Genomic DNA, 20,557 nt, shown 5'->3' with positions numbered 1-20,557 from the left:
GAAAAAATGTGACATTGCACCATCACGGTGGACGATTCATACTCGTAATTCTCGTAATTAAAGTCGTCATCTCGTCGTAAAGTTGCAACAGCACTGCGCTGGTCTGAGAAGGGTAACGCGAGGGTAAGCCAGACCCGACCAGAGGGGCTGAGACAGTGTCGGGTGGCAACGTAAACAAGAAGGCTGTGGTAACATCTCAGCCGACCATGGATCCGCTCAGCCTTCAATTCACAGCTTCAGTAACAAATTTCAGGTACACAGTCCACACTTATGGAGATGCGTGTTTGCTATGATTCATTTGAGGGATTTAGATTTTTCTGACAAGAATATTTTGAATAAAAAATTAACACTCATGAAGGTCATTACTGTTTTTTATCGCAATATTCTGGAAAGGCTATAGAAAGTCACAATAACGAAACCCGTGTTATATTCATTCCATGAGCCAGAATTTCGCCCATTCCTGCGTGCCAGATTAAACATCCACTTTATAGCGTTCGAAGAGTATTAATAGAAAGCAGTTTGGTCTCTTATAAGAGCATGAAAAGAGAAATGAGACTTCGTAATTCTTTATTAATTAAATATTGATAATTATTAATTCGAAGCTCACTGATATTGGAGCTTTGTCCACGTATTCATGGCATCAGTGACGATCAATGATACCGTGACGCGCTATTTAGATCATTCACGAGCGTTATGTGAATTCAAAAGTAGTAAATTTACTTCTGCGGTTCAAGGATCATAATTTTATTACGGGCTGTAGAAAAAAAAATGAGGATCACATTCTATGAATAAGCTTTTTAGTTGAGCTGAGCAGAGAGCTGCAGACTCGAGAGAAGCTAACTAACGACCAGCGAGGCTGCCAGTGAGAAAGGAACAAACAAATTTGTTATTGTTAGAGTGGCTGGTAAGACATTGGGTTTGCAGGGAACCAAGAACTCCCCAAAATAGCGTCGCTCCTCTTCGATGACTCGCCCCTGCTTTGCCTTCTGTTTCTTTGTACAAGGTGTGCCAAGGCTATACTTATAACTTACCACAGACAGAGTCATTTGAAAAATCAGATGAAATTGAAGCAATCTAATATTTAGGTAAAGTACATGATTAGCCAATCATAACTTATTCGTGATGAACGTTTCCAGAAACTTTTTTAAAGGCAGTAAAGTAATGTCAATCAACAAAATTCCGAATGTCTTGGTAAACTTTGGTGAGGCATATACAACTTATTTTTTCTGCTTTTGGATGCGAGGTGAATACTCGTAAGCTTGTCCTGCACTCATGTCTAAGTCATGTCACGTTTATGGGAGTAAAATATCGTAAAATTGCTAAAACAACAGGTGTGGAAAACTTTCATAAGTATATGCAGGTCCCGAATGATTCGATTCGAGTCAACAATGTTAAATCTTCAAAACCAAATTGAGTTCTGAGCATGGTAGTGAATAACAAAATCTGCTCAGTTTTTAGATAGCGCTCTAATAACCAGATGTAATTTAATTGCTATAGATAGAAAATTAGAATCAGTTTTCTGAAATTTATAACTTACTTTATTTATCTATTGTTAAAGATGTTAATTGCATTTATTTTATACCATTGAAATTCGATTTACTTTGATTTGAGTATTTTTTTATACCACATGCGAAACGGCATTCGCAAGAGAAGTTCAAAGTCACTTTCAAAATCATATTCATTTATAGAAGACCCACTTGAAACCGTGTGGGGATTCTGTGAAGCCGCTAGGAGGTGGTCTGGTGAGCAGCCCTCGACGTGTGGCAGGAAGCATGAAGAACACAACTGACCACGCAACGGCCGCGTGTAAAATTGTCCGCGTCCCACAAGAGGGCGCTGAGTGGCCGGCGGTTGGCCGGCTAGTGCCAGCCACTGAGTTACAATTAGAGAGTTTCATAAGCTCGTGGTTAGCATGAGATGCTTCGTCTGCAGTCAGAGATTTGATATGGTTAAGCAAGAGTGAAATCTTTGAAATGGAAATAAAGCATTCAATAGCTTTATCATGCATGTAAAGAAGCTGCAATACGGATCTGACTATCGCCTGTGTAATCATCAACATCCAGTAAACCGCAGATCACATGCAACGTATGAAATGTTCCGGAATTCTTCAAAGCCCAGGTTCACACAGAAATAAAAAATTGAGTTTCTTTGAGTACTGAATCGTCACTTGTCATTAGTGAAATAGTGAAAAATAAAGTTCTAACCTGCAAGAAATTGACTAAAACCGATGACATTTTTAACAACTCCGGTTGATGTATTAGCAAGACTAGTAGGATCAAGGTTGGCAGTAATTCGTCTTTGAGGAGGCATTCAATATAAAAAAACTGGTATGCTTTACGGTTCACTATAAGTATGCTGCATTGAAGCTTGTTTTCATGCCATACATAATGATACATTATGAGGGGAGTACTTTAAACTGGGAAAGCTAAGTCTCGCTCAACTTCGTGCACACATACATAATTACGAATGCTCGAAGCTGCCAAGGCTGTACTTAGAACGAGAACGTCCCAGCCACAAAAACTTCAAGTGCAATTAACATTGGTTTGAGGTTCGAAGAAACGTGGTCATTAAGCCATAAACTACAAAATTGTCTAGATTGACAACCTAAGCTATGTAGGAGAACTGGTATTCATCAAAAGCTGTCATGTTAATTTACAACTTCCACAATGATAGTTTTCATCATTATTTAATTCGTGGATTACATCTCGTTTGTTGAATACAATATTCGTTAATATCCACGAAATGTTTCATTTTATCGAACATGAATATTACTACTAATTTGGCAAAAACTTTTCAAGCTGCCCCAAACCTAATTCTATTCTACAACCTACAAACGTTGTACAACCACACTCAGGGTATATTACTGAGTCTACAAAAAAATAATAATAATACCCATATAGGGACGCCTGTCGGAGACCACCCCTGCTGCCACCAACCCGCCCGTATCTGTCACGTGTGTCGCATCAGCCTACGGTCGAACGGCCACTGAACGTAGGATGATAAATTTTGGCCATTAAGGTAACCAAAATTTACTTAATTGTTTAAATTAGAACGATTGATTGAATCATCGATTGTCTTTTGATCATTATTTATATGCCAATTTTTCAAGTTTATTTATTTCTCATTTGGTACCACAAATGCTAAAGATTCTCAATAAATTCATTAAATATAAAATTATATTATCGCGCCATGGAAATAATCTCTGAGCCTCTGGAGAATGTGGAGAAAATTCGTCAGTTATGATATCTCAAAAATATAATTGTTTAACTTTAACACATAAATGAGAATGTTTCTTTCAGAGAGAAAAAACTTTTTTGGGCTGACTGTTAAAAAATTATCTTTTGACTATCTTGATTCTAGAAAATTTTGGAGGTAGGAGACTTTAGGACCACTTAATTATTAACGAAGTTAGATTTTCCCAATATACATGAGATCGAAGCAAGGAAAATTTATCCCAATAAGGTATTCCAATAACTCATCCAGATACAGTGCCAGCGATATTGATCTTCGGAATTATTTCGACAAGAAACTTGCAACTCTGATAAAAAAAAAATTGTGTAGCTTTAACTCCCGGATTGTAAGTGATAACGAACCAACGAACCACAGTACAGCTAATTTTTTACAAAACGTCTGGTGAGATTAAAATAAACGTAGCAATGATTAATCCCAACACTACAGTGAAATATTTGAGCATTAATTACCATTAATACAGCTCTTGAGAGTGATGATTGTACATAATGAAATGGTGCTCAATCAATGTCCCGCTCGATTTACGAATATGAGCAAAAAAGTCGATGTAATGTCGTATTCGTGTCAAGATTAGTTACTTATTTCGAATTTTGCTATTTTGCCATGTACTATACCTTCTTTGGAAGCTGTCAAGATTACGACTAGTAAACACAAAAGCTACAAAGCCACACATACATACAAGGCAATAAAAATTATTTAATAGAATTAAAGCTACTATCGTTTCATTTCGGCATGTTTTTATATCGGTATCAATACTATTCGCCTACCTTGGACGGATCTAATTCGACGTCTCTTGAAGTAGTTGAGAAAATCCGGAATCTTAATGAGCTATCTTTTCCCCTTTTGCTGGGACTCTCACCCTTTGCTTCATGTTGCTGCTGCTCATTTACAAACAGTACCCGAAAAAGTGATCATATGTGATAAGATCTGCTTATTATTGGTAATTATTTACATAAGAATTTATTTTCAGTGGGCAAGGTATGCAGCAAAGTATGTAACAAAAAAAATGTTTTTTTTTTCTAATATTATGTATTACAGAACCTTTGAAAGGAGTAAGGAAAGTGAATTTTTGGTCTTTATAGGGGTAACACAGAAATTAGTCGTTCTACTCATTACATTTACCAATTAAATGGATGCGGTAGATGCGGCCACTGTAACTTCCAAACGCCAACCGCCGCTATCTATAACCAAGCTATTGGCTCCGGGTAAAGGATTTACTGGCTATGGAAGGACCCAGTAATCCACGAGACCATGTAGCACGATAATTAATTTCTCATTCTAAAGTTGTAGTGGCCGCCACTACTGTATTCGTTTAACAGTACCCTTACTTGTACTCCCACACTCTAATGTGTTATTCCAAACCCATGAAAAATTATTAGGAAACTTGGATGTCCATACAACCGCTTCTGACTTAATTAATGACGGTGACTCATGTCCTGTCTGTGATGTAATTAATGACGGTGACTCATGTCCTGTCTGTGATGTAATTAATTACGGTGACTTATGTCCTGTCTGTGATGTAATTAATTAATGACGGTTATTCAAGTCTTATTTGATGTGTTTCGCATTCAACGCAAATAGTGTTAATTCAAATCAGTTCGAAATACCAATGGTTGATTCATATGAATTAGTTTATTAGTATGGTAGTTTTGGTAAAGTCAGAAAAATTGCATTGTATTGCAAAAAAAATGTTAGTGGACCACAGGAGTATTCCATCAGTGCCAAGAGCTAAATTTCTCCCAAGAATCGTCAAATTGTTTCATGCAATTAAATTTCATAACCATGATCCCGTTTTGTAACAAAGTTTAAGCCGAAGTTTGTTGGGATATAATGAAAATCAGAATTGGAAATACAGAATTGGTTACGTGAAGGCGGTGAAGCTGCTTACGGAGATATTGCAGGCTGCGGTCACGCTACGTAGCAAGCTAGCAGTAGCAGGGGAGGCTGCAGAGCTGTTGACTCTTGACTGACTAACTTGACTTCAGTTGTCATGAGGCTGTGGTAGTGAGTGTGTCGGTGTAAGTGTTGCTCTCGGTTGTCTCAACTGGCCCAGTAAATAATTGTGATATTCCAGACCTGAGTCGCGCTTGGTGTTTGAATTTCTGGATTATATCGTCCAAAGTAATTGTAAGTTGAAGATTTTTCTAAAGAAGTTTGGTTGTGCGTGAGATTTTGGATTCGGTATTTGCTGTGATTCGAAAAAGAGAGATCCGCAAGCCGGTGGTTACCCTCTTTCAGGAATCCGACAATTACAGCGTACCTGTCTATCCAGTGTCAAAACCGAAATTCTGGATGCTTACTGTTATTCTCTGTAATCCTGATATAATTAGTTTTAATTTGAAATTTCTCCCGCCTACTTACCAATAATAGTTTGAGACGAGTATTGATCAGTTACGTGCAAAGTTTTCCGATGTTATTTGCATCCTAAATAAAAACTGGTAACTGGTTTTCGTAACTCTAATCATGCAAAAAAAATGAACTTTAGGTTTCACAATTGCGTTTAAAATAGATTCAAAAATTTTCGTTTAAACCTTTAAAATATTTTAGAATGGTCACTTGTTTGCTGGACCATTTGTATTTGTTACAAATAAATATTTACGTGAGCGATTGCTCATATACATATGGCCAGGATGCATGCCTGTATCTATTGAGCCTTGAGGCAAAACGAATTAGCCTAACCAGAAAAGCTTTACGAACGTACCGCCAACGTACGTAGTTATTAGTTGCTGGGAATTACCAACTCTGGAAAATATCTTTGGTTTCCTTAGAAAGAATCCGCTCTCTCGACAGTAGAGATAGCCAACAGGTTACTGGGAGTGGGACTCGTGGGAGACTTGTTTAGGTCGTCTTGCTTGTCGCGGTCCAGGAACTATGAAATTAGTGGTATGATGGAGGTACCAAGGCTCTGGTATAATCCCCTAATAGACCTGATCAGCTTCAGACCCTGACTTCTCCCCCGCCTCATCGTTGTCTCTAGAGTGTCCAATGATGTCGGGTTGTGGCCTTGCTCAAGGATTGTCAGAAATGGGCGAAGCGGCATATTATTCTGTATTTATTTTATTGGTTTTGGTACGGACTGAGTTTTTATTTAAAGTTGTTTTTGACCTTGAAAAAATGTATAAATGTTGAGCAACTAGAGTAAGAATAGATGGACAAACAAAAAAATACCAAATTCGCACGAAAAATAAAGGTCTCAGGGTGATGTGACAATCAGCTTAATTCTTAACATTCCTAGACGACATTTTAAGTTTAATAATAGGACCAGCGTCTGGTACTATTGAATATATTTTTATATTGTAGCATCTTACACGGACAAGTTTCAATTTGTTGAGAGCTGACGCATAATTTTTGTTTGCCGTGCCAACGGGTTTGGCTTCTGTTATGTTGCATCAGATTTGAGTTTTGGGAAGTTGTTGGTCAATAATTTTGTCTGGGAAGCACGAATGCATGACGCCCCATGACTAATACGAGTTCGTTGACATCACGAGCGTCCCACGAGAGAACATGGTTAGGTTCTTCATAGTTCTTTCGCGAGTTCTTCATATACCGTATGCTTTTCAGATTATTGTCGTGCGTTGTTCGCAGCGGAGTATTTGACAGGACTTAATTTTCGCAATGCGGTTTTATTGAGGGCGGGAGGTGTAACATGTTGTTCTACAGTCTACACTTTCTTCCTGTGTGAATCTTGAAGCAAATGAATGTTCAGTTCGTACAAACTACAAAGCAAGTCAACTTGCGTCGTGTGCGCCTATTTTACAAAATTAGGTTTTTACTCACTTGGTTTCCTAGGTATCGCTGTCGAGGAAATTAATTGGCCAGTTCTACGTATACCTTCATTCCGGCAAACGGAATTTTTCCACTTGATATGAGGCTTCTCCATCTTTTGGTATCAATTACCTGGTAATTGAGAAACCTGTATCGTGTTTCGTATTCATCTAATGATTATTCTTCAATCTTGTACTCTTTTGGAGGGTAATTAGGTGCACAACTGTGCGTTTCATATGGTGCATGGTGCGCACTAGTAGGTGACCATATATCTGCGTGTGTACTACACCATTGTGAATTGTGTCCTGTATCCCGAGTTGTGCTCTGCTAATGAAATGGAATAATATCATGCGTAGGGATGTTGCACGTGAGGCAGTTACACAATCCAGTACATATCCACTCGGTCATCTGAGAGTTGGAAACGTGCGTTTTCTTGTTTTTCCTCAACCGCCCTCGATTACCGCTCTTTGAAAGATGACTTTATTGGTGTGCATAGTTGACATTTCGGCTTCTCATCCGCAAGTTGATCTTGGGTAATACGTTTTTATGCCCTTATAGTGCAGATTGTTTACAGCGTATTTAATTAAGATTGACTGTGGCGAGCCGACCTTTCGTTGTAATTAGATCGTTTTTCATACAAAGTACATATATTCAAACACGATATTTTTAATTAAATTAACAGATGATAATTTGAGCTTTAGGTGTCTGCCCCAAGGCAATGCTTGCCGAGAAAGCATGTGAATTCATTTTAATATCGAACAGCAACATTGCATCTGAATTGTTTGGCTTCAAGTTTCTGCAACACGACGCAAATAGATGGAATACTGAAATTTCTTGTGAAGCAGTGGGATTGAGTACAACTTTTTACTCGTTAATGATACGAATGGGTCAATGGTAATAGGCTTTTTTAATTATTGGGGTAATGGTTTAGAATAATTTTAGTGTCGTTCAGATATCTGTTGTGAACACTTTCAATCAGACTAGGAACTCCATTTTGGATTAGCTTTATTTCGCCTGTGTAAATATAATTTTACACAGGCGAAATTTAATTTAATTATAATTAATATATTTAATTTAATTTAATTTAAATATAATAAACTCGGAAACTGTGGCGATGTCATTACCATGTATGATTTAAAACTCTTGTAATGTAAAATCGTTACATCGGCCTTGCTTGCCATTTGTTCTCCTGAAATGTGGTCCAAGTTTCCTTAGTTCGCAGAGGCGCGTGCTGGACATTTTCTTAATTCAAATGGTGGACGCGAATAGGCACTACTAAAAGGTTGCTTTAAAATTACGATAATGCTTGAAAAGTTTATCAGTGGTTGCTTTAATTGGTTTCAGAAAATTTTTATTTAAATTTTGCGATAATTTTGCACAAAGTATTTAAACTCTTGAGAATTTAAATGGTTGTCCAGAATTTGATTTCTTTTTACTATTTATTATTGTAAATTACTATTATTCATTTTTATTGGAAAACAAAATAATTTCATACTTATTAGGATCGTCAAAAACACGATGCGTTTTATAAGCTGACAAGTTTGCCAGCACATGCAATCCGAAACACGATGAGCTATTTGAACTATTCTATTCTTAGAGGCTATATGTTGCCTCAATTTTTGCGAGTCATTCTGTTTCTCATCGTGTCTTTTAAGCTGCAGGCTTCAATCCTATAAGTCCTAACAAGTGTAGAAGGTTCCATGTCGTCCTTCCTTCAGGCGCAAACGACTATTGTTTCTTAAAGACAACAGAAGCCATCCAAGGACTAACCTTTTCGGTGCGAGTCTAATAAAAAATTCAAATTTCATCGTATATGGAATTATAAATAAAATGGTATGGAGAAACCCTCTGCTGATGTATTGAGGGTAGATTCGAAAGAAAATTCTACTCTGAACAAAAGGAATGAAACTGTTGAACATTATCTTGTTGCCGATATTAGAAAAAGGTGATATGACTTTGTGTTTATTTGTAACTGCAATGCCGTATTTAGAGGATGAAATGTTAGTGTTAGGCATAGGTAAAAACTTCTAAGGTTTCAAGGACCGAAATATTAACCTTCATCAACTCGTTATTCTCAGTTCATCAACTCGTTATTCTGGGCCGTGCCTGTAAATTGTTATATCTGTGAGCTTTGATTCATCAACTCGTCAATCCAGCATCGCTGCCTCATCAACACGTCCTCTCATTCAATGGGTCACTAAATTGCGAGCTACGCGATACATGTGCATTGTCGCGCTGCGGCTCAGAAAAAAATAGTTCTTCCTTCTCTAGATTGGGATAGACTTGATATCGAAGGTCACTGCTGTTGCGACGATCCGAGGGCGTGGCTGTAGAGTTCGCTGCTGACGTAAAATACTGAAGTGGCACCGTTATGCTGCTTGATCCACATCCGCTACGTGGAATGGCTTGCTCACCTTACGGCCGAGCAGTGATATCGTCTAGCTGTCTCTGGCACACGACGTGTGTTCAGTTGATTTGTTACCTTATTCAGTGGTATTCAGCCCCGAATCAACGAATAGGTACTAACGAATTTATGAAATTGCCATAGAATAACTACAATAGTGTGATTAGCTTAGCTCCTTTAGCTTTGAGCTACAGCGGAAATTGAGCTAAAGGGAAGTTAATTGATTTTACGAGCTCTTTAATTTACTTGTTATGTGTTCAGCCGCATTTTTTGCCATATTTAATTGGGACAACTAAATATATTTTCTGTGATGTATGAAAACGGTGATTTAGTAATTATTCAACTTACTTTACATTTTATGGAATGGTCACAATAAATCTTGAACCTGCATCTTCTAATGCGAATTGAGTCGCATCCTGATTCGATTAAGTCGACTGAGAGACATTAGCTTGAAATTTGCGCTCAAACTCACTTGAAGCATTTTTATATTCCATACACGAATTCAGAGAATCGTGTTAAGCCACTGACTTATAATGGAAGAAAAAACCCGGGAAAGCCTTGACCGAAGAATTCCAGTAAGCTCATTAACATAATTCCTTATTTGGTTTGCGGCTACACGTTTATGAAGAAAATGTCTATTTTTGGAAAGTCTTGGAAACATTGTTCTGAATCAATTTTAAATGTGCAATCGCTGTTAGTATATTAATATGAGTAAATAACGCAGTGCTGCCAGTTACACTCCGGTGTAGATGTGGCGTAAAAGAACCATCATACTTTGAATTAGTTAAACCAAACTTAGCGAATATTGAAGGATGTCAGGAGCTGTCACAGCTAACTGTTATTCGAAACATAATTTTTTAAGTCGTCGTCCTACCTTACTGTAAATATAAAATCCCCTCTATCTACTCCTTTCCAAAAATGGCTTTGATGCTTGCATCTGCTCTAAATTTGACTTCCTAGCCTGATACTGCTTAGCCCTCATATGAACCTGAGGGTTTCCCCAACTTTTTGTGATTGCGTATTACTTGAAAGTTCCATTCTGTTGTTACCAAGCACCCGCTGTGTACTACTAAATTTACATATTAGCTGGTATAAACTACAATTGGTTACATTTAAGGTACTCAATAGCGGGCCGCTAGCACAGATAAAGCCGCTTGATAACGATTGCAAATCGTAGCGTGATTATGTTGTGGTTGGGAGACGAAATTTGTGTGTACGAAAGTACGAAATAAAGTACCTACTATTGTGTTAAAATCGCTAATTTTCGCGTACATCTGGAATCTTCTCGCATCCAAGTTGTTGTTCCTGTACCGCAGTTTGCGTGCACTTTGCCCTAGTTTTGGCTCTACAAATATAATTTCGACTGTAAGATACTTGCTTTCCTGTATAGTGATCATCGCGTCGAGTGGCTCTGAGCTGCTCCAATATATGGCTTGGACGTTGGAATCACTCATCCTCTTTGCACTCCTTCCGTCGTATCGAAGTCCCGTTACTGAACGCCCCGGCCCAGCATGCTTGTTTAAAAGCTCAGGCTGCAGAAGTTTTTTGCTATGCATCTTCCTCGTTGACGGTTGTAATAAAATGTAAAGGTCTTTCTACATCCGTTAAGCTAGGTGCGTTTGAGCCACAGTGTGTAGAAGTTTAAGTATCCCCTTAACAGAAACGTGCAGTCTTAAAAGGTGTGATTGACATCGGACAATAATTATCATCTAGAGTCTAGACAACCCAACGTTGAAACTGGCGGAGCATTAGTCCTAGGCTGTCTTGCTTTAACATGCCAAACACCTTCTGCAGCTTCGTTAGGGCCAATGCCTATAAATAAACTATTTTATTTTATTCCGGAGAACAACCTCCTGAGGTCAATGAGGTTAGGAGAAAGTGATTATCTTAAACTCGTAGATGTTTAAGATAATTATTGAATGCTTCTATACGAGTAAATAGAGAACCAATGCGGTTTTAGTTGATGGTTTTGCTATTGGCGTTTTTTCTGCGCTATGCCACATGTAAAGGATAAACGTTCAACGTATCACACAGTAAATTCCATACAGAATGATGAATTCAAAGGATAATTTGACACATTGGATGTGAAGCTTATTTGGGCTGTTGAAGAATTTTGGTGCATTACAATTTAGTCCGGATCAGGCTGTGCTCAGGTACGTTAAGGTCACGGCGGATGAAGATGTCGATTACGTCTAAAAATGATTATTGATCCAACACACGATGAATTGTTCGGTTTATTCATTTCTAATCGGCTCTCTTGAATTATAGAATAATTTCAGTGTGTATCCTACGTTAAATTACAAACACATTCTATGTTAGTCTCCAAATTGTTAAAACGCTACTTAGGCAATGTGCTCGCAGCAATGTGCGTCCAAGGTCATCTCTGGTCGAGCGCCTGGCAAACCTCTCCTCGCAGCCACAGCTCCTAGCCGCGTCCCCGGCGCCGCTCTATGGTACCTGTTACAACTTACACCACATAACCTACTCGCATGTGATTATGCATCAGTAACATTTTATATTGCTGAATGCTCTACTTTGCGAATTCCGATGCCACGCATTGCCTGCTAATATGTAGCAGCAGCAGTATTTTATTCTATTTAATGCGTACTTAGGGTATTGAGTACGAACTTGAAGTACACGCTTTCTGAAGATAAGGTTGGGTTGCTGGGACAACGGTTGGAAATCGTTGTAAGATAATCTTATTTTAGGTACTATTTATAAATAGGTAGTATCTTCTCTTGTGAAGTATAAACTTACGAACTGAGAATAGGTCGTGTCCCCAAGAGTGTTCGCGTCGCATTGAAATAAAGGCCTCTATGTACCACTGGACCTAGCCTACGCGCACCTCAGTTTTGGGGACAATTGGCCTGTGTTCAAAAAGTGCCAAGTCAGACACGCTCAGTTATAATATAACAGATGTGTGATTGCAGTTTTTCATCATTTGGACGCATTATTATTATTTTTTCTAGAAATGACGTCAATCAATTCGTGCACAAAAGTTGTTTGACATCGACCCTTGCGGTGAAAAACTTCGACCCTTGCGGTGCCTGAAAATCAACGAATGCGATTGTTTCCGTATTCTTGCGTGCAATCAAGCGATTTTACGTTACTAGTTAACCTTTTGTTCTTTTGTAATGGTTTAGCGTTTGCACTTAATTGCTGCCCTCGAACTTACTATCAAGAGGAAGGAAATGAATCCAGGCGAAACGAAAAATTTGAAGTGGAATTCACTGCTTTAACTTTACGTAATATAGCAAATGCTAAATATGAATCATTGTGATAACTGATAATGCATAGAATAATTTGAACACAAATTTGTGTTGGTCACTTCTAAACTGACTCGTGTTGCAAACAAACAATTTGGGAACGCTAAAATTTATTACATGTGCCATTAATCAGAAAACTACTGTATACACCGACAAAAAGTTCGCCCAAATAATTTTTTATGGAGCTATTCTAAATCACAGTGCAGATGTGGGCTGTGCACTAGTGCGCTTTTAGTGAAATAACTATAATGTTACCTAGTATCTCTGCCAAAAATGCACGGTAGCTGTATTTGATTATTATAAAAGCTACGCACAGTATTTTATGAGGTTTTATTGAGTCCATATTCAAGCGCATTCTCGTGCCCTCGCAAAAATCATCGTGCTAAAAAATCGCGTGCGTCACGTGGTGCATGCGGTGCCTGTCGCGAGTCGTGTTACGGGACGGCCTCAGCGAGGCACACGTTTGTTGTCCGCGTTCTGTAGCTGAGATCTAGAAAAACGGAGTCATATTTTTATTGTAGAGATATTGCGTGTTGGAGAAGTATAAGAAAACGCAGGTAAAGCCATGTAGCTGGTAGCTGGACTGACACCCGCCGTGTGATCAATACAAATATAGTTAAAATCGATATAACGATGCGAATAAAAAAGTTAGATTATATTTATATTCAAATACGAAATTTAGACTATTATTTAATATCAGTTTGTATTTCTAAATGTCTTGACATTTAGATTTAATTACATTCATTACATAATCTGGGCTCCCAAGGCCAAGCAAAACATAAATTTGTTGCCCCCGAGTTATTTTTAAAGTAAGGGATTGTATGGGATTTATATTTATAGTTTTACTTGTCGTTCTAATCGAGCTTAAGCTCAATCATGAAGTACTACCCATAATTTTTGTACGCACGTTTTTCTTAGGTAAGATTGCGTGAATTTTTTTTATAATTAATATTTTTCTCGCTTTTTTCCAGTGCCGGGTAGCCTAGCATGACATTGCCTACCAGAGTCAATAAGAAGAGCGATGTACAAAAGCCCAATGTGTGCCAGAAATATTTGCAAAATTGTTCTTTACTTACAAAATCTGTTGGCGACGTGAGTGAAAGTGAGCACAGCGATTCTGCACATGTCTCAATGTTAGATTTTAATTCTTATTATCCGAGAAAAATAAATGATTCGGTGATGAGCCAACTGCCCCGCGTGCAATTACTGGTTGAAGCTTACACAAATATGCTGGCCAAGCGATCTTCTCCTAAATCCCCTCCCACTCATATTTTCTACGAACAACAATCGAGAAAAAAACGTTCAAGGAAACGGCCTTACCGTGAGTGTCCCGAAGACCGCTTGTGGCTTACATGGGACACGACTTTGGACCCGCAGCGTTGGCTCAGCGATTCAGATATCGGGAAAGTTCCACATGGCGACGAAAATTCCAACGACCTTTCAGCCAGCTCTAAACTGCCGCAAGGATTTGATCCCACAAACAGATCAGACTATTCATCTTCTCAAGCATGGACTGAAGAATTCCATGCCAACGAATATTCCCGTGGCAATTCCATCACTTCTTCCAGGGGATCGCCCGGCTTGTGCTACGATGAGGATTTCGGCATGGTTCGGTCGGCGTCGTGTTCTCGCTTGCCCGGCCGAGCGAGTCTCGCGCTCTCAGACGACAGTGCTGTCGGCTTGGAGTGTGGGTCGACTGTGTCTAGAAACCCCTCGCCCGAATTTACAGAGTTCTGTACGTCTGCTTTCAATGAGCCTTGGGAATCCGTGGTAGATGAAGGATCAACAGTTGAAAAAGGCGAACGCCGTCAATCTATGAAACCGCCTGCAGTTGTTGTCAGTGACTACAGCGGCGCTTGTTTAAGTTTGCGCGTCGCCCACATGACCGAAGACTTCAAACTCTCCAGTTTGACGCGACAAGCATCTTTTGTCACGGAACCTCTGAATGATTATGGCTTGTCCGTATCCACGATTTGTCCTCGCAAAGTGTCCGACTGCTCTACGTGTAGCAGCGTTAGCACCGTCGACATGTCTCCTGATAGTCATTTGTCATTGGACGAATTCTCGCCTTCACGTCGGTCGTCCTGTTGCTCCAACTGCAGCGCTTACACCGTCTCGGATGCCTCGGAGGAATCTGGAGACCTGCCGCAAATTCCTGAAAATCAAAATTACCCTTATGGAACAGCCGACTCGAATAAGGTAAGCAAAATCAATTCAATATAATGGTGAAAAAATCTTGCTTTTTAAGTCTCTGTATAGTGTTATTTTTCAATTAGTTTCTTGTGTAATATTTACATGTGGTGATGTTGCTGCTACTCATTGTCTTTTCCAGTCTCTGTATAGTTTAATTTTTCATTTAATTTCTATTAAGATTCACCAACGGTGATGTTGCTGCTACTCCTAGAGTCTGAGTTTGGCCTTTCCAGCACTAAAGTTTAAGAATTTTTTTTGCTATGACATGATAGTTCAACATACGGAAACTAGGATGCTGCGTTAATACCGGTTCACTGGAATTAGTTATGGGCACGGCAAATTGATTATATGACAAATTTAAAACAAATGATCGCTTATCATAAAATACAAGATGGATTTACGAAAAGTAATAACAAGCCACAGTTTCATATTACGATAAGCGACGAATTTAAATGTGTAACTTGCATATTATACATTTTAATGATTATTTTTGAGACGTATGTGAAATAATTGTACCTATCTTGCAAAATGCTAAAGTTGCACCTACGAACTAGATATTCGCTGGAACATAAAATTTCAGTTTAAATTAATCTGGATGGCTTATTTACCCTATGCAGTAGCTCAGTGTTTTAACCATGGCGAGAATAATTCTCCTTAAAATCAGCCAATTTCAAACATCGTGCTTCTCACCAACCTTCAGTTGTGCTTGGCTGCGTCTGTTTATCAATCGCGTCCCATTCGTGGGCCTTTGTCCCGCGACGAGCTCGTTGTGCCCATTGATCTCAAGTGCGTCTTGACCAGATCAGTTTGGGCATGCCTATTGCATTGCGAATGTGCTCTGTATGGCTTGTCCCCTATGCCCTGTTAGATTCGTGAGTTGTATTCATAATATTACCTCAAGCTATCCCGTGTTTATGCTTGTAACTTTTACTTATATAAACTTACTTGGTACATCTAACTCCTGGTGTAGATCATTGCTCGTAGTTTTATGTGTGTGCAGTACACCACACATTCTAGCTTAAAATATGTGCGAGTTTTTTAGTCAATCGATGCTACAAGTTGGCGTGTTCACCTCAGAAGATTTTTGGTTTCCTAGCATTGATATCATTATCGGTATTAAACTTGAACGTGGCAAATTAAAAACTAGAGATGATTGTCAATTGAGTTTCAGCTCATTGGATTTTAGTACGAGTTCACCATTTCAAGTTCTCATTTATGGATGCTGGGATGTCGTCTGTCCAGTGCCCATGAACACCGATTAATTAATCAAGTATAAGACGCAGAATTTATGTCTCCACTTTAGAAGATTCATAACACTTGCGCGAAAATTTGATCTGCTGTGCACATAATTTCTGTGATCTTATGAATTAGAATGCGATAATTGATATTCTGCCTTGAGGCGCTGATGTTGATTGACAACATATTCCTGTTTTTACTGTCACATGCGTCTATATAAATTGTTTAAAGACGTACTTTCAGCTGATTACTTCAGTTTTTAAGAGATTTCCATATTCCTGCTCAGACCCCATTATCATTTCGCTGGCTCAAGTTATTTACTTGCTCAATTCTAATTGCAGCATCAATTTCATAACCTGATTGTTAAAGACAAAAAATTTCTACGGCCGGTTAATTGTAGTTGCCGTGTTAGCAGTGTGTTTTTTGCAGATTGTTTCCAACAAATGTCTTGAACAATGAAGCCACTTAACATATGTGACGGCTTCAGCATTGTCTCGACTGCACTTCGCCCCAGTCGCAAAAAAGTAATTAACAATAAGAATTTCACATCTAAAAATTATAAAGTTCATGTTTGTGATAGTGTTCGATTGACTTATTATTGGATTCTCTCAGGTATTATCGAAAAACCAAGTTTGGTTTAAAATTTCATATATTATGTAACTATATTTCTCTATTTATTATTTACATTTAATATTTATATACATACATATTAAACGAAACTATATATTTATATAATATATTTAAAACTTTCCTGATTAGCATACTGCCATGCACTATATGGCGATGATAACGAATAATAATCTAAACATAATTTAAGTCAGGAAATCGGTTAACGACCAAAGAATTACATTTCTTTGTTTCTGCTCTCGAATTCTAGTATCAAGTTTCGATATAAATTGATGAACGCATGAGTATATATAAGAGTTACTCTGGTGTTCACTGTACTCAGTTGGCAGCGCAGGTGTGACCTACAAACGTAGTACCAAAGAGAAAGCGTGCGAAATATCACTTTCATCACGACGTGACAACCCCGATGCCAGAATATGCATCACCATGTCAGGAAATGGAAGCTGTGCCATGATATTCAGTTTATTGATTGAATTATCCAGGCATGGAATGTTATGAACTTAGTCGGAAATTGATAGTGATTTACATAGATCTGCTTGTTAATGAAAGTTTTCTTCTAAAAATAACTATAGGCGTCGGATTCGGTACTGGTGAAAATAGCTTCAGACTTCTTGGTTGCGATAATGAGTGAATAGATGTAAATTTCGATAACTTGTCTAAAATCTCATTTTTTGCATGTGCCAGCATAATTTTATTCGAAAATATACTTGATATATATGCATATCTTCATATTTTTATACTGGAAGATATACCGGATTTTTTTTAAAACGAACAGCTGATAAATTATTATTCTAGTTTGTTGTTAAAATAACTTGCTTAGGTACTGTATGCTTAGTTTTTCTTTTCCTTGAGTTTAAAAATAATGCACCGGTAGTGCACCTATCTTCATAGAGCACTAACTAACTCTGCTAAATATATTATCAGCGGATGTAGGCGAGGGCGTCTGTTAAGGCCAACAGTTGTAACTTACTCAAGCTCTCGTTAACGAACTTGGTAACCATGCAGCAAAAACGACTTCCGTTTTAGCGACCTCGTAACAGTTATCATTGATCGAATTTCTTTTACTTCTTTTCCTTTCTCAATTGAGCTGCGCTTATCGAAAACGCTCATTGTCTAGCTAGGCTTGAATCAATAATAAATCGGCTGCTGTCAGCAAGATCCGCATCCAGACGGCATTTCAATATGCGCTCATTCTATGACTTGAATACCAGTTTGAAGTAATACCCTCCGGATCTCTGACGTTTGATCCTTTCCGTACCTGCCCATTTTCTAAAACAGTTCTCTCGGTCGCTAGTTGCGTAAACTTTGCTCTGACCTCAGCCATCATAGCCGCTTCTGATCCACTGAATTGTTCCAGCAGGACAGCGATGTGGTTTCTCATCGACGAGGGAACATTATCTCAGGGGAATGACTTGAAGACTAATTGAATGCATTGCAGCTTATATCTCGAGAGTGTTGTAAAGGATGATTGAATTAATTGAAGAAATTTAAGGAAAAGCTAATGAAAAATTTCCGATAATAATACCTATAATACGAAACGACAATCTTATTCGGTGTGAACTGGTAGTTTTGAACTATGCTCGCTTCGATGGATTTTATTTCGTCACGTCCAGGGTACTTTCTGTACCTAGTGTCCTAAAAATTACGTCTATTATTCCAGGTAGAACAATACATGGTGCCACCTCGGTCGTACGTGTGTGAATGTCTCTACGTAGATATTGCCGTAATTGTAATGCTGGAGGCCTTCTGCGGTCGCTTTAAACTATAATGACTGTTGCGCTGAGAACCGTGAGTTGGTTAATTGGACCCGCCTATAGGACCAGAAAAATCCATTCTTTACATTTTACGGCTAAGAAGAATTTTAATGGAAAGGATAATTAGTCCTAAATTAACTAACAGAAAATTCGATAATTTCGTGAGAATTTTTTTCCGCTTTATACAAAATTCTTGTACGTATATGTCGAATATTTGGAATATTCAATATAATATATAATATATAATTAATAACATGAAGTTAATAATAAAAATGTAAATTTCTGGTGATTGACCGATGGAAGTTATACGTAATGAATGTATTTGCCACATGCTGATTTCAAGTAGTTGGCAATCCATCGTTGTGAGCATTTCTTACATTACAAGAATATCATCCATAGCTTCATAATGGCTCTCTATAGGAGTAGCCCGTCTTATTTTACTCATTGCGTTGTCAGAATTTAAGTTAGCTTTGTTGACGTACAAGTGAATTGATTACAGTATATGGTCATAAAGGATCACGAATTCGATTAATTTGCAAGTTGAAGTAACATTAAACCGAAATGAAACTCCCGTTTCATTATCTGTGAATCTGCTTGCTATATTATCCTGTCCAGGTTAGATTTATGTCTGTACGATGGGTGAAATGAATCTTCTGCGTATCAAAGAGAAGAGTTATTAATTTTCAGCCGTTTAACATAAAAAAGTTGTGTCATGGTTAACGTGAGCCTTTCATCGAACGTTCAAGCACATCGACGATGAGCGTGTGAAGCACGGAAGGCTCAGGGTCAACGTAGCCACTCATCCCTGTCATGAAATTCTCGACATAGGAAGTGTCGGACAATCCTAACAATGTTGCTGTTCCGTAAGGATTCTGCTGTGTGCTTGCGGCTCCATCGAAAAAAAGTAATGTTTCATCCTATGCCGGGCAATCCTAACAATGTTGCTGTTCCGTAATGATTCTGCTGTGTGCTTGCGGCTCCTTCGAAAGAAATAATGTTTCATCCTATGCCGGGCAATCCTAACAATGTTGCTGTTCCGTAAGGATTCTGCTGTGTGCTTGCGGCTCCATCGAAAAAAAGTAATGTTTCATCCTATGCCGGGCAATCCTAACAATGTTGCTGTTCCGTAATGATTCTGCTGTGTGCTTGCGGCTCCTTCGAAAGAAATAATGTTTCATCCTATGCCGGGCAATCCTAACAATGTTGCTGTTCCGTAAGGATTCTGCTGTGTGCTTGCGGCTCCTTCGAAAAAAAATAATGCTTCATCCTAATTTGAATCGTGCGTGTGGCTGGAAGATGAATGGTGCTATTATCTGGTGCAACAACGGACATGTATTTTTGTTTATTAGCAGAATCAAGCCATTCCTATTGGAAAATTTCTATAACCGGGTAAATCTATTACCAAAGACTGATAAATTAATTGCAAATATTTAAACAATCGATCAACCTTATTAAAGATGAAAAAAGTAATCAAAATTTCTCCCAAAGTAGAAACTTCCCACAGTTCAGCGTTATCTCTGAGTCGTTCATTTGTAGATTCATTTGTTCACCCTCTTCTGGAACTCATGCTGTGCGCCAAATTTCAACTTGTCAAGCATAGTAAAACCTTGCATCGGCTGGACTTGTCTTAGGAGGTCTACCATCTGCCACTCTTTTCTTCAGCCATCTGTGATTCTGTGTTCAGGCACGTGGACCTTACTGAGTTTATATTGTTGTGACCTCATTAAGAAACTCGTGAAACACTTGCTGCAGTGTAGGAGCCTCAGGAATCCGATAGAGCACGATTTTGTAAGACAAGTCATATCTTTGATACCGTTCTTTCTGAATTCAATTATCAGGTTCAGGTTCAGGTTATATTATGTTCAGGTTATATTAGATTCATTAGGTCCAATAATTTCCGAATTACTAGTAGTTCTGTGGCATGAAAAATATATTTTTTGCACATCCGATGATGCATCAGCTTCGCATGATCGTTTGGTGCGACATGAAGAAAGTCAATAAGTCTCTTCCTCGTCAAGTTGCAGCTGTCACTCCATTTCCGTCTATTTATTTGTACTGAGGGC

At 38.4% G+C, this 20,557-nt stretch overlaps 1 protein-coding gene across 1 annotated transcript in view; it reads left to right on the top strand.

The window, feature by feature from the left end:
- Nucleotides 1–5,284: 5,284 nt before the first annotated feature.
- The window catches only part of LOC108680845 (inositol-trisphosphate 3-kinase A), a 115,654-nt gene continuing 100,381 nt past the window's right edge, over nucleotides 5,285–20,557 (top strand). The window contains exons 1-2 of the mRNA XM_018169761.2: nucleotides 5,285–5,376; nucleotides 13,656–14,883. Of these exons, the coding sequence (XP_018025250.1) occupies nucleotides 13,672–14,883 (1,212 nt within the window). The 5' untranslated portion in view covers nucleotides 5,285–5,376; nucleotides 13,656–13,671. The remainder of the gene's footprint in view (nucleotides 5,377–13,655; nucleotides 14,884–20,557) is intronic.

The sequence above is a fragment of the Hyalella azteca genome, unplaced genomic scaffold (genome assembly GCF_000764305.2).
Source record: "Hyalella azteca isolate HAZT.00-mixed unplaced genomic scaffold, Hazt_2.0.2 contig10761, whole genome shotgun sequence".
Lineage (NCBI taxonomy): Eukaryota > Metazoa > Arthropoda > Malacostraca > Amphipoda > Hyalellidae > Hyalella > Hyalella azteca.
The sequence above is the reverse complement of the archived record's forward strand: the minus strand, read 5'-3'. Positions and strand labels throughout refer to the sequence as shown.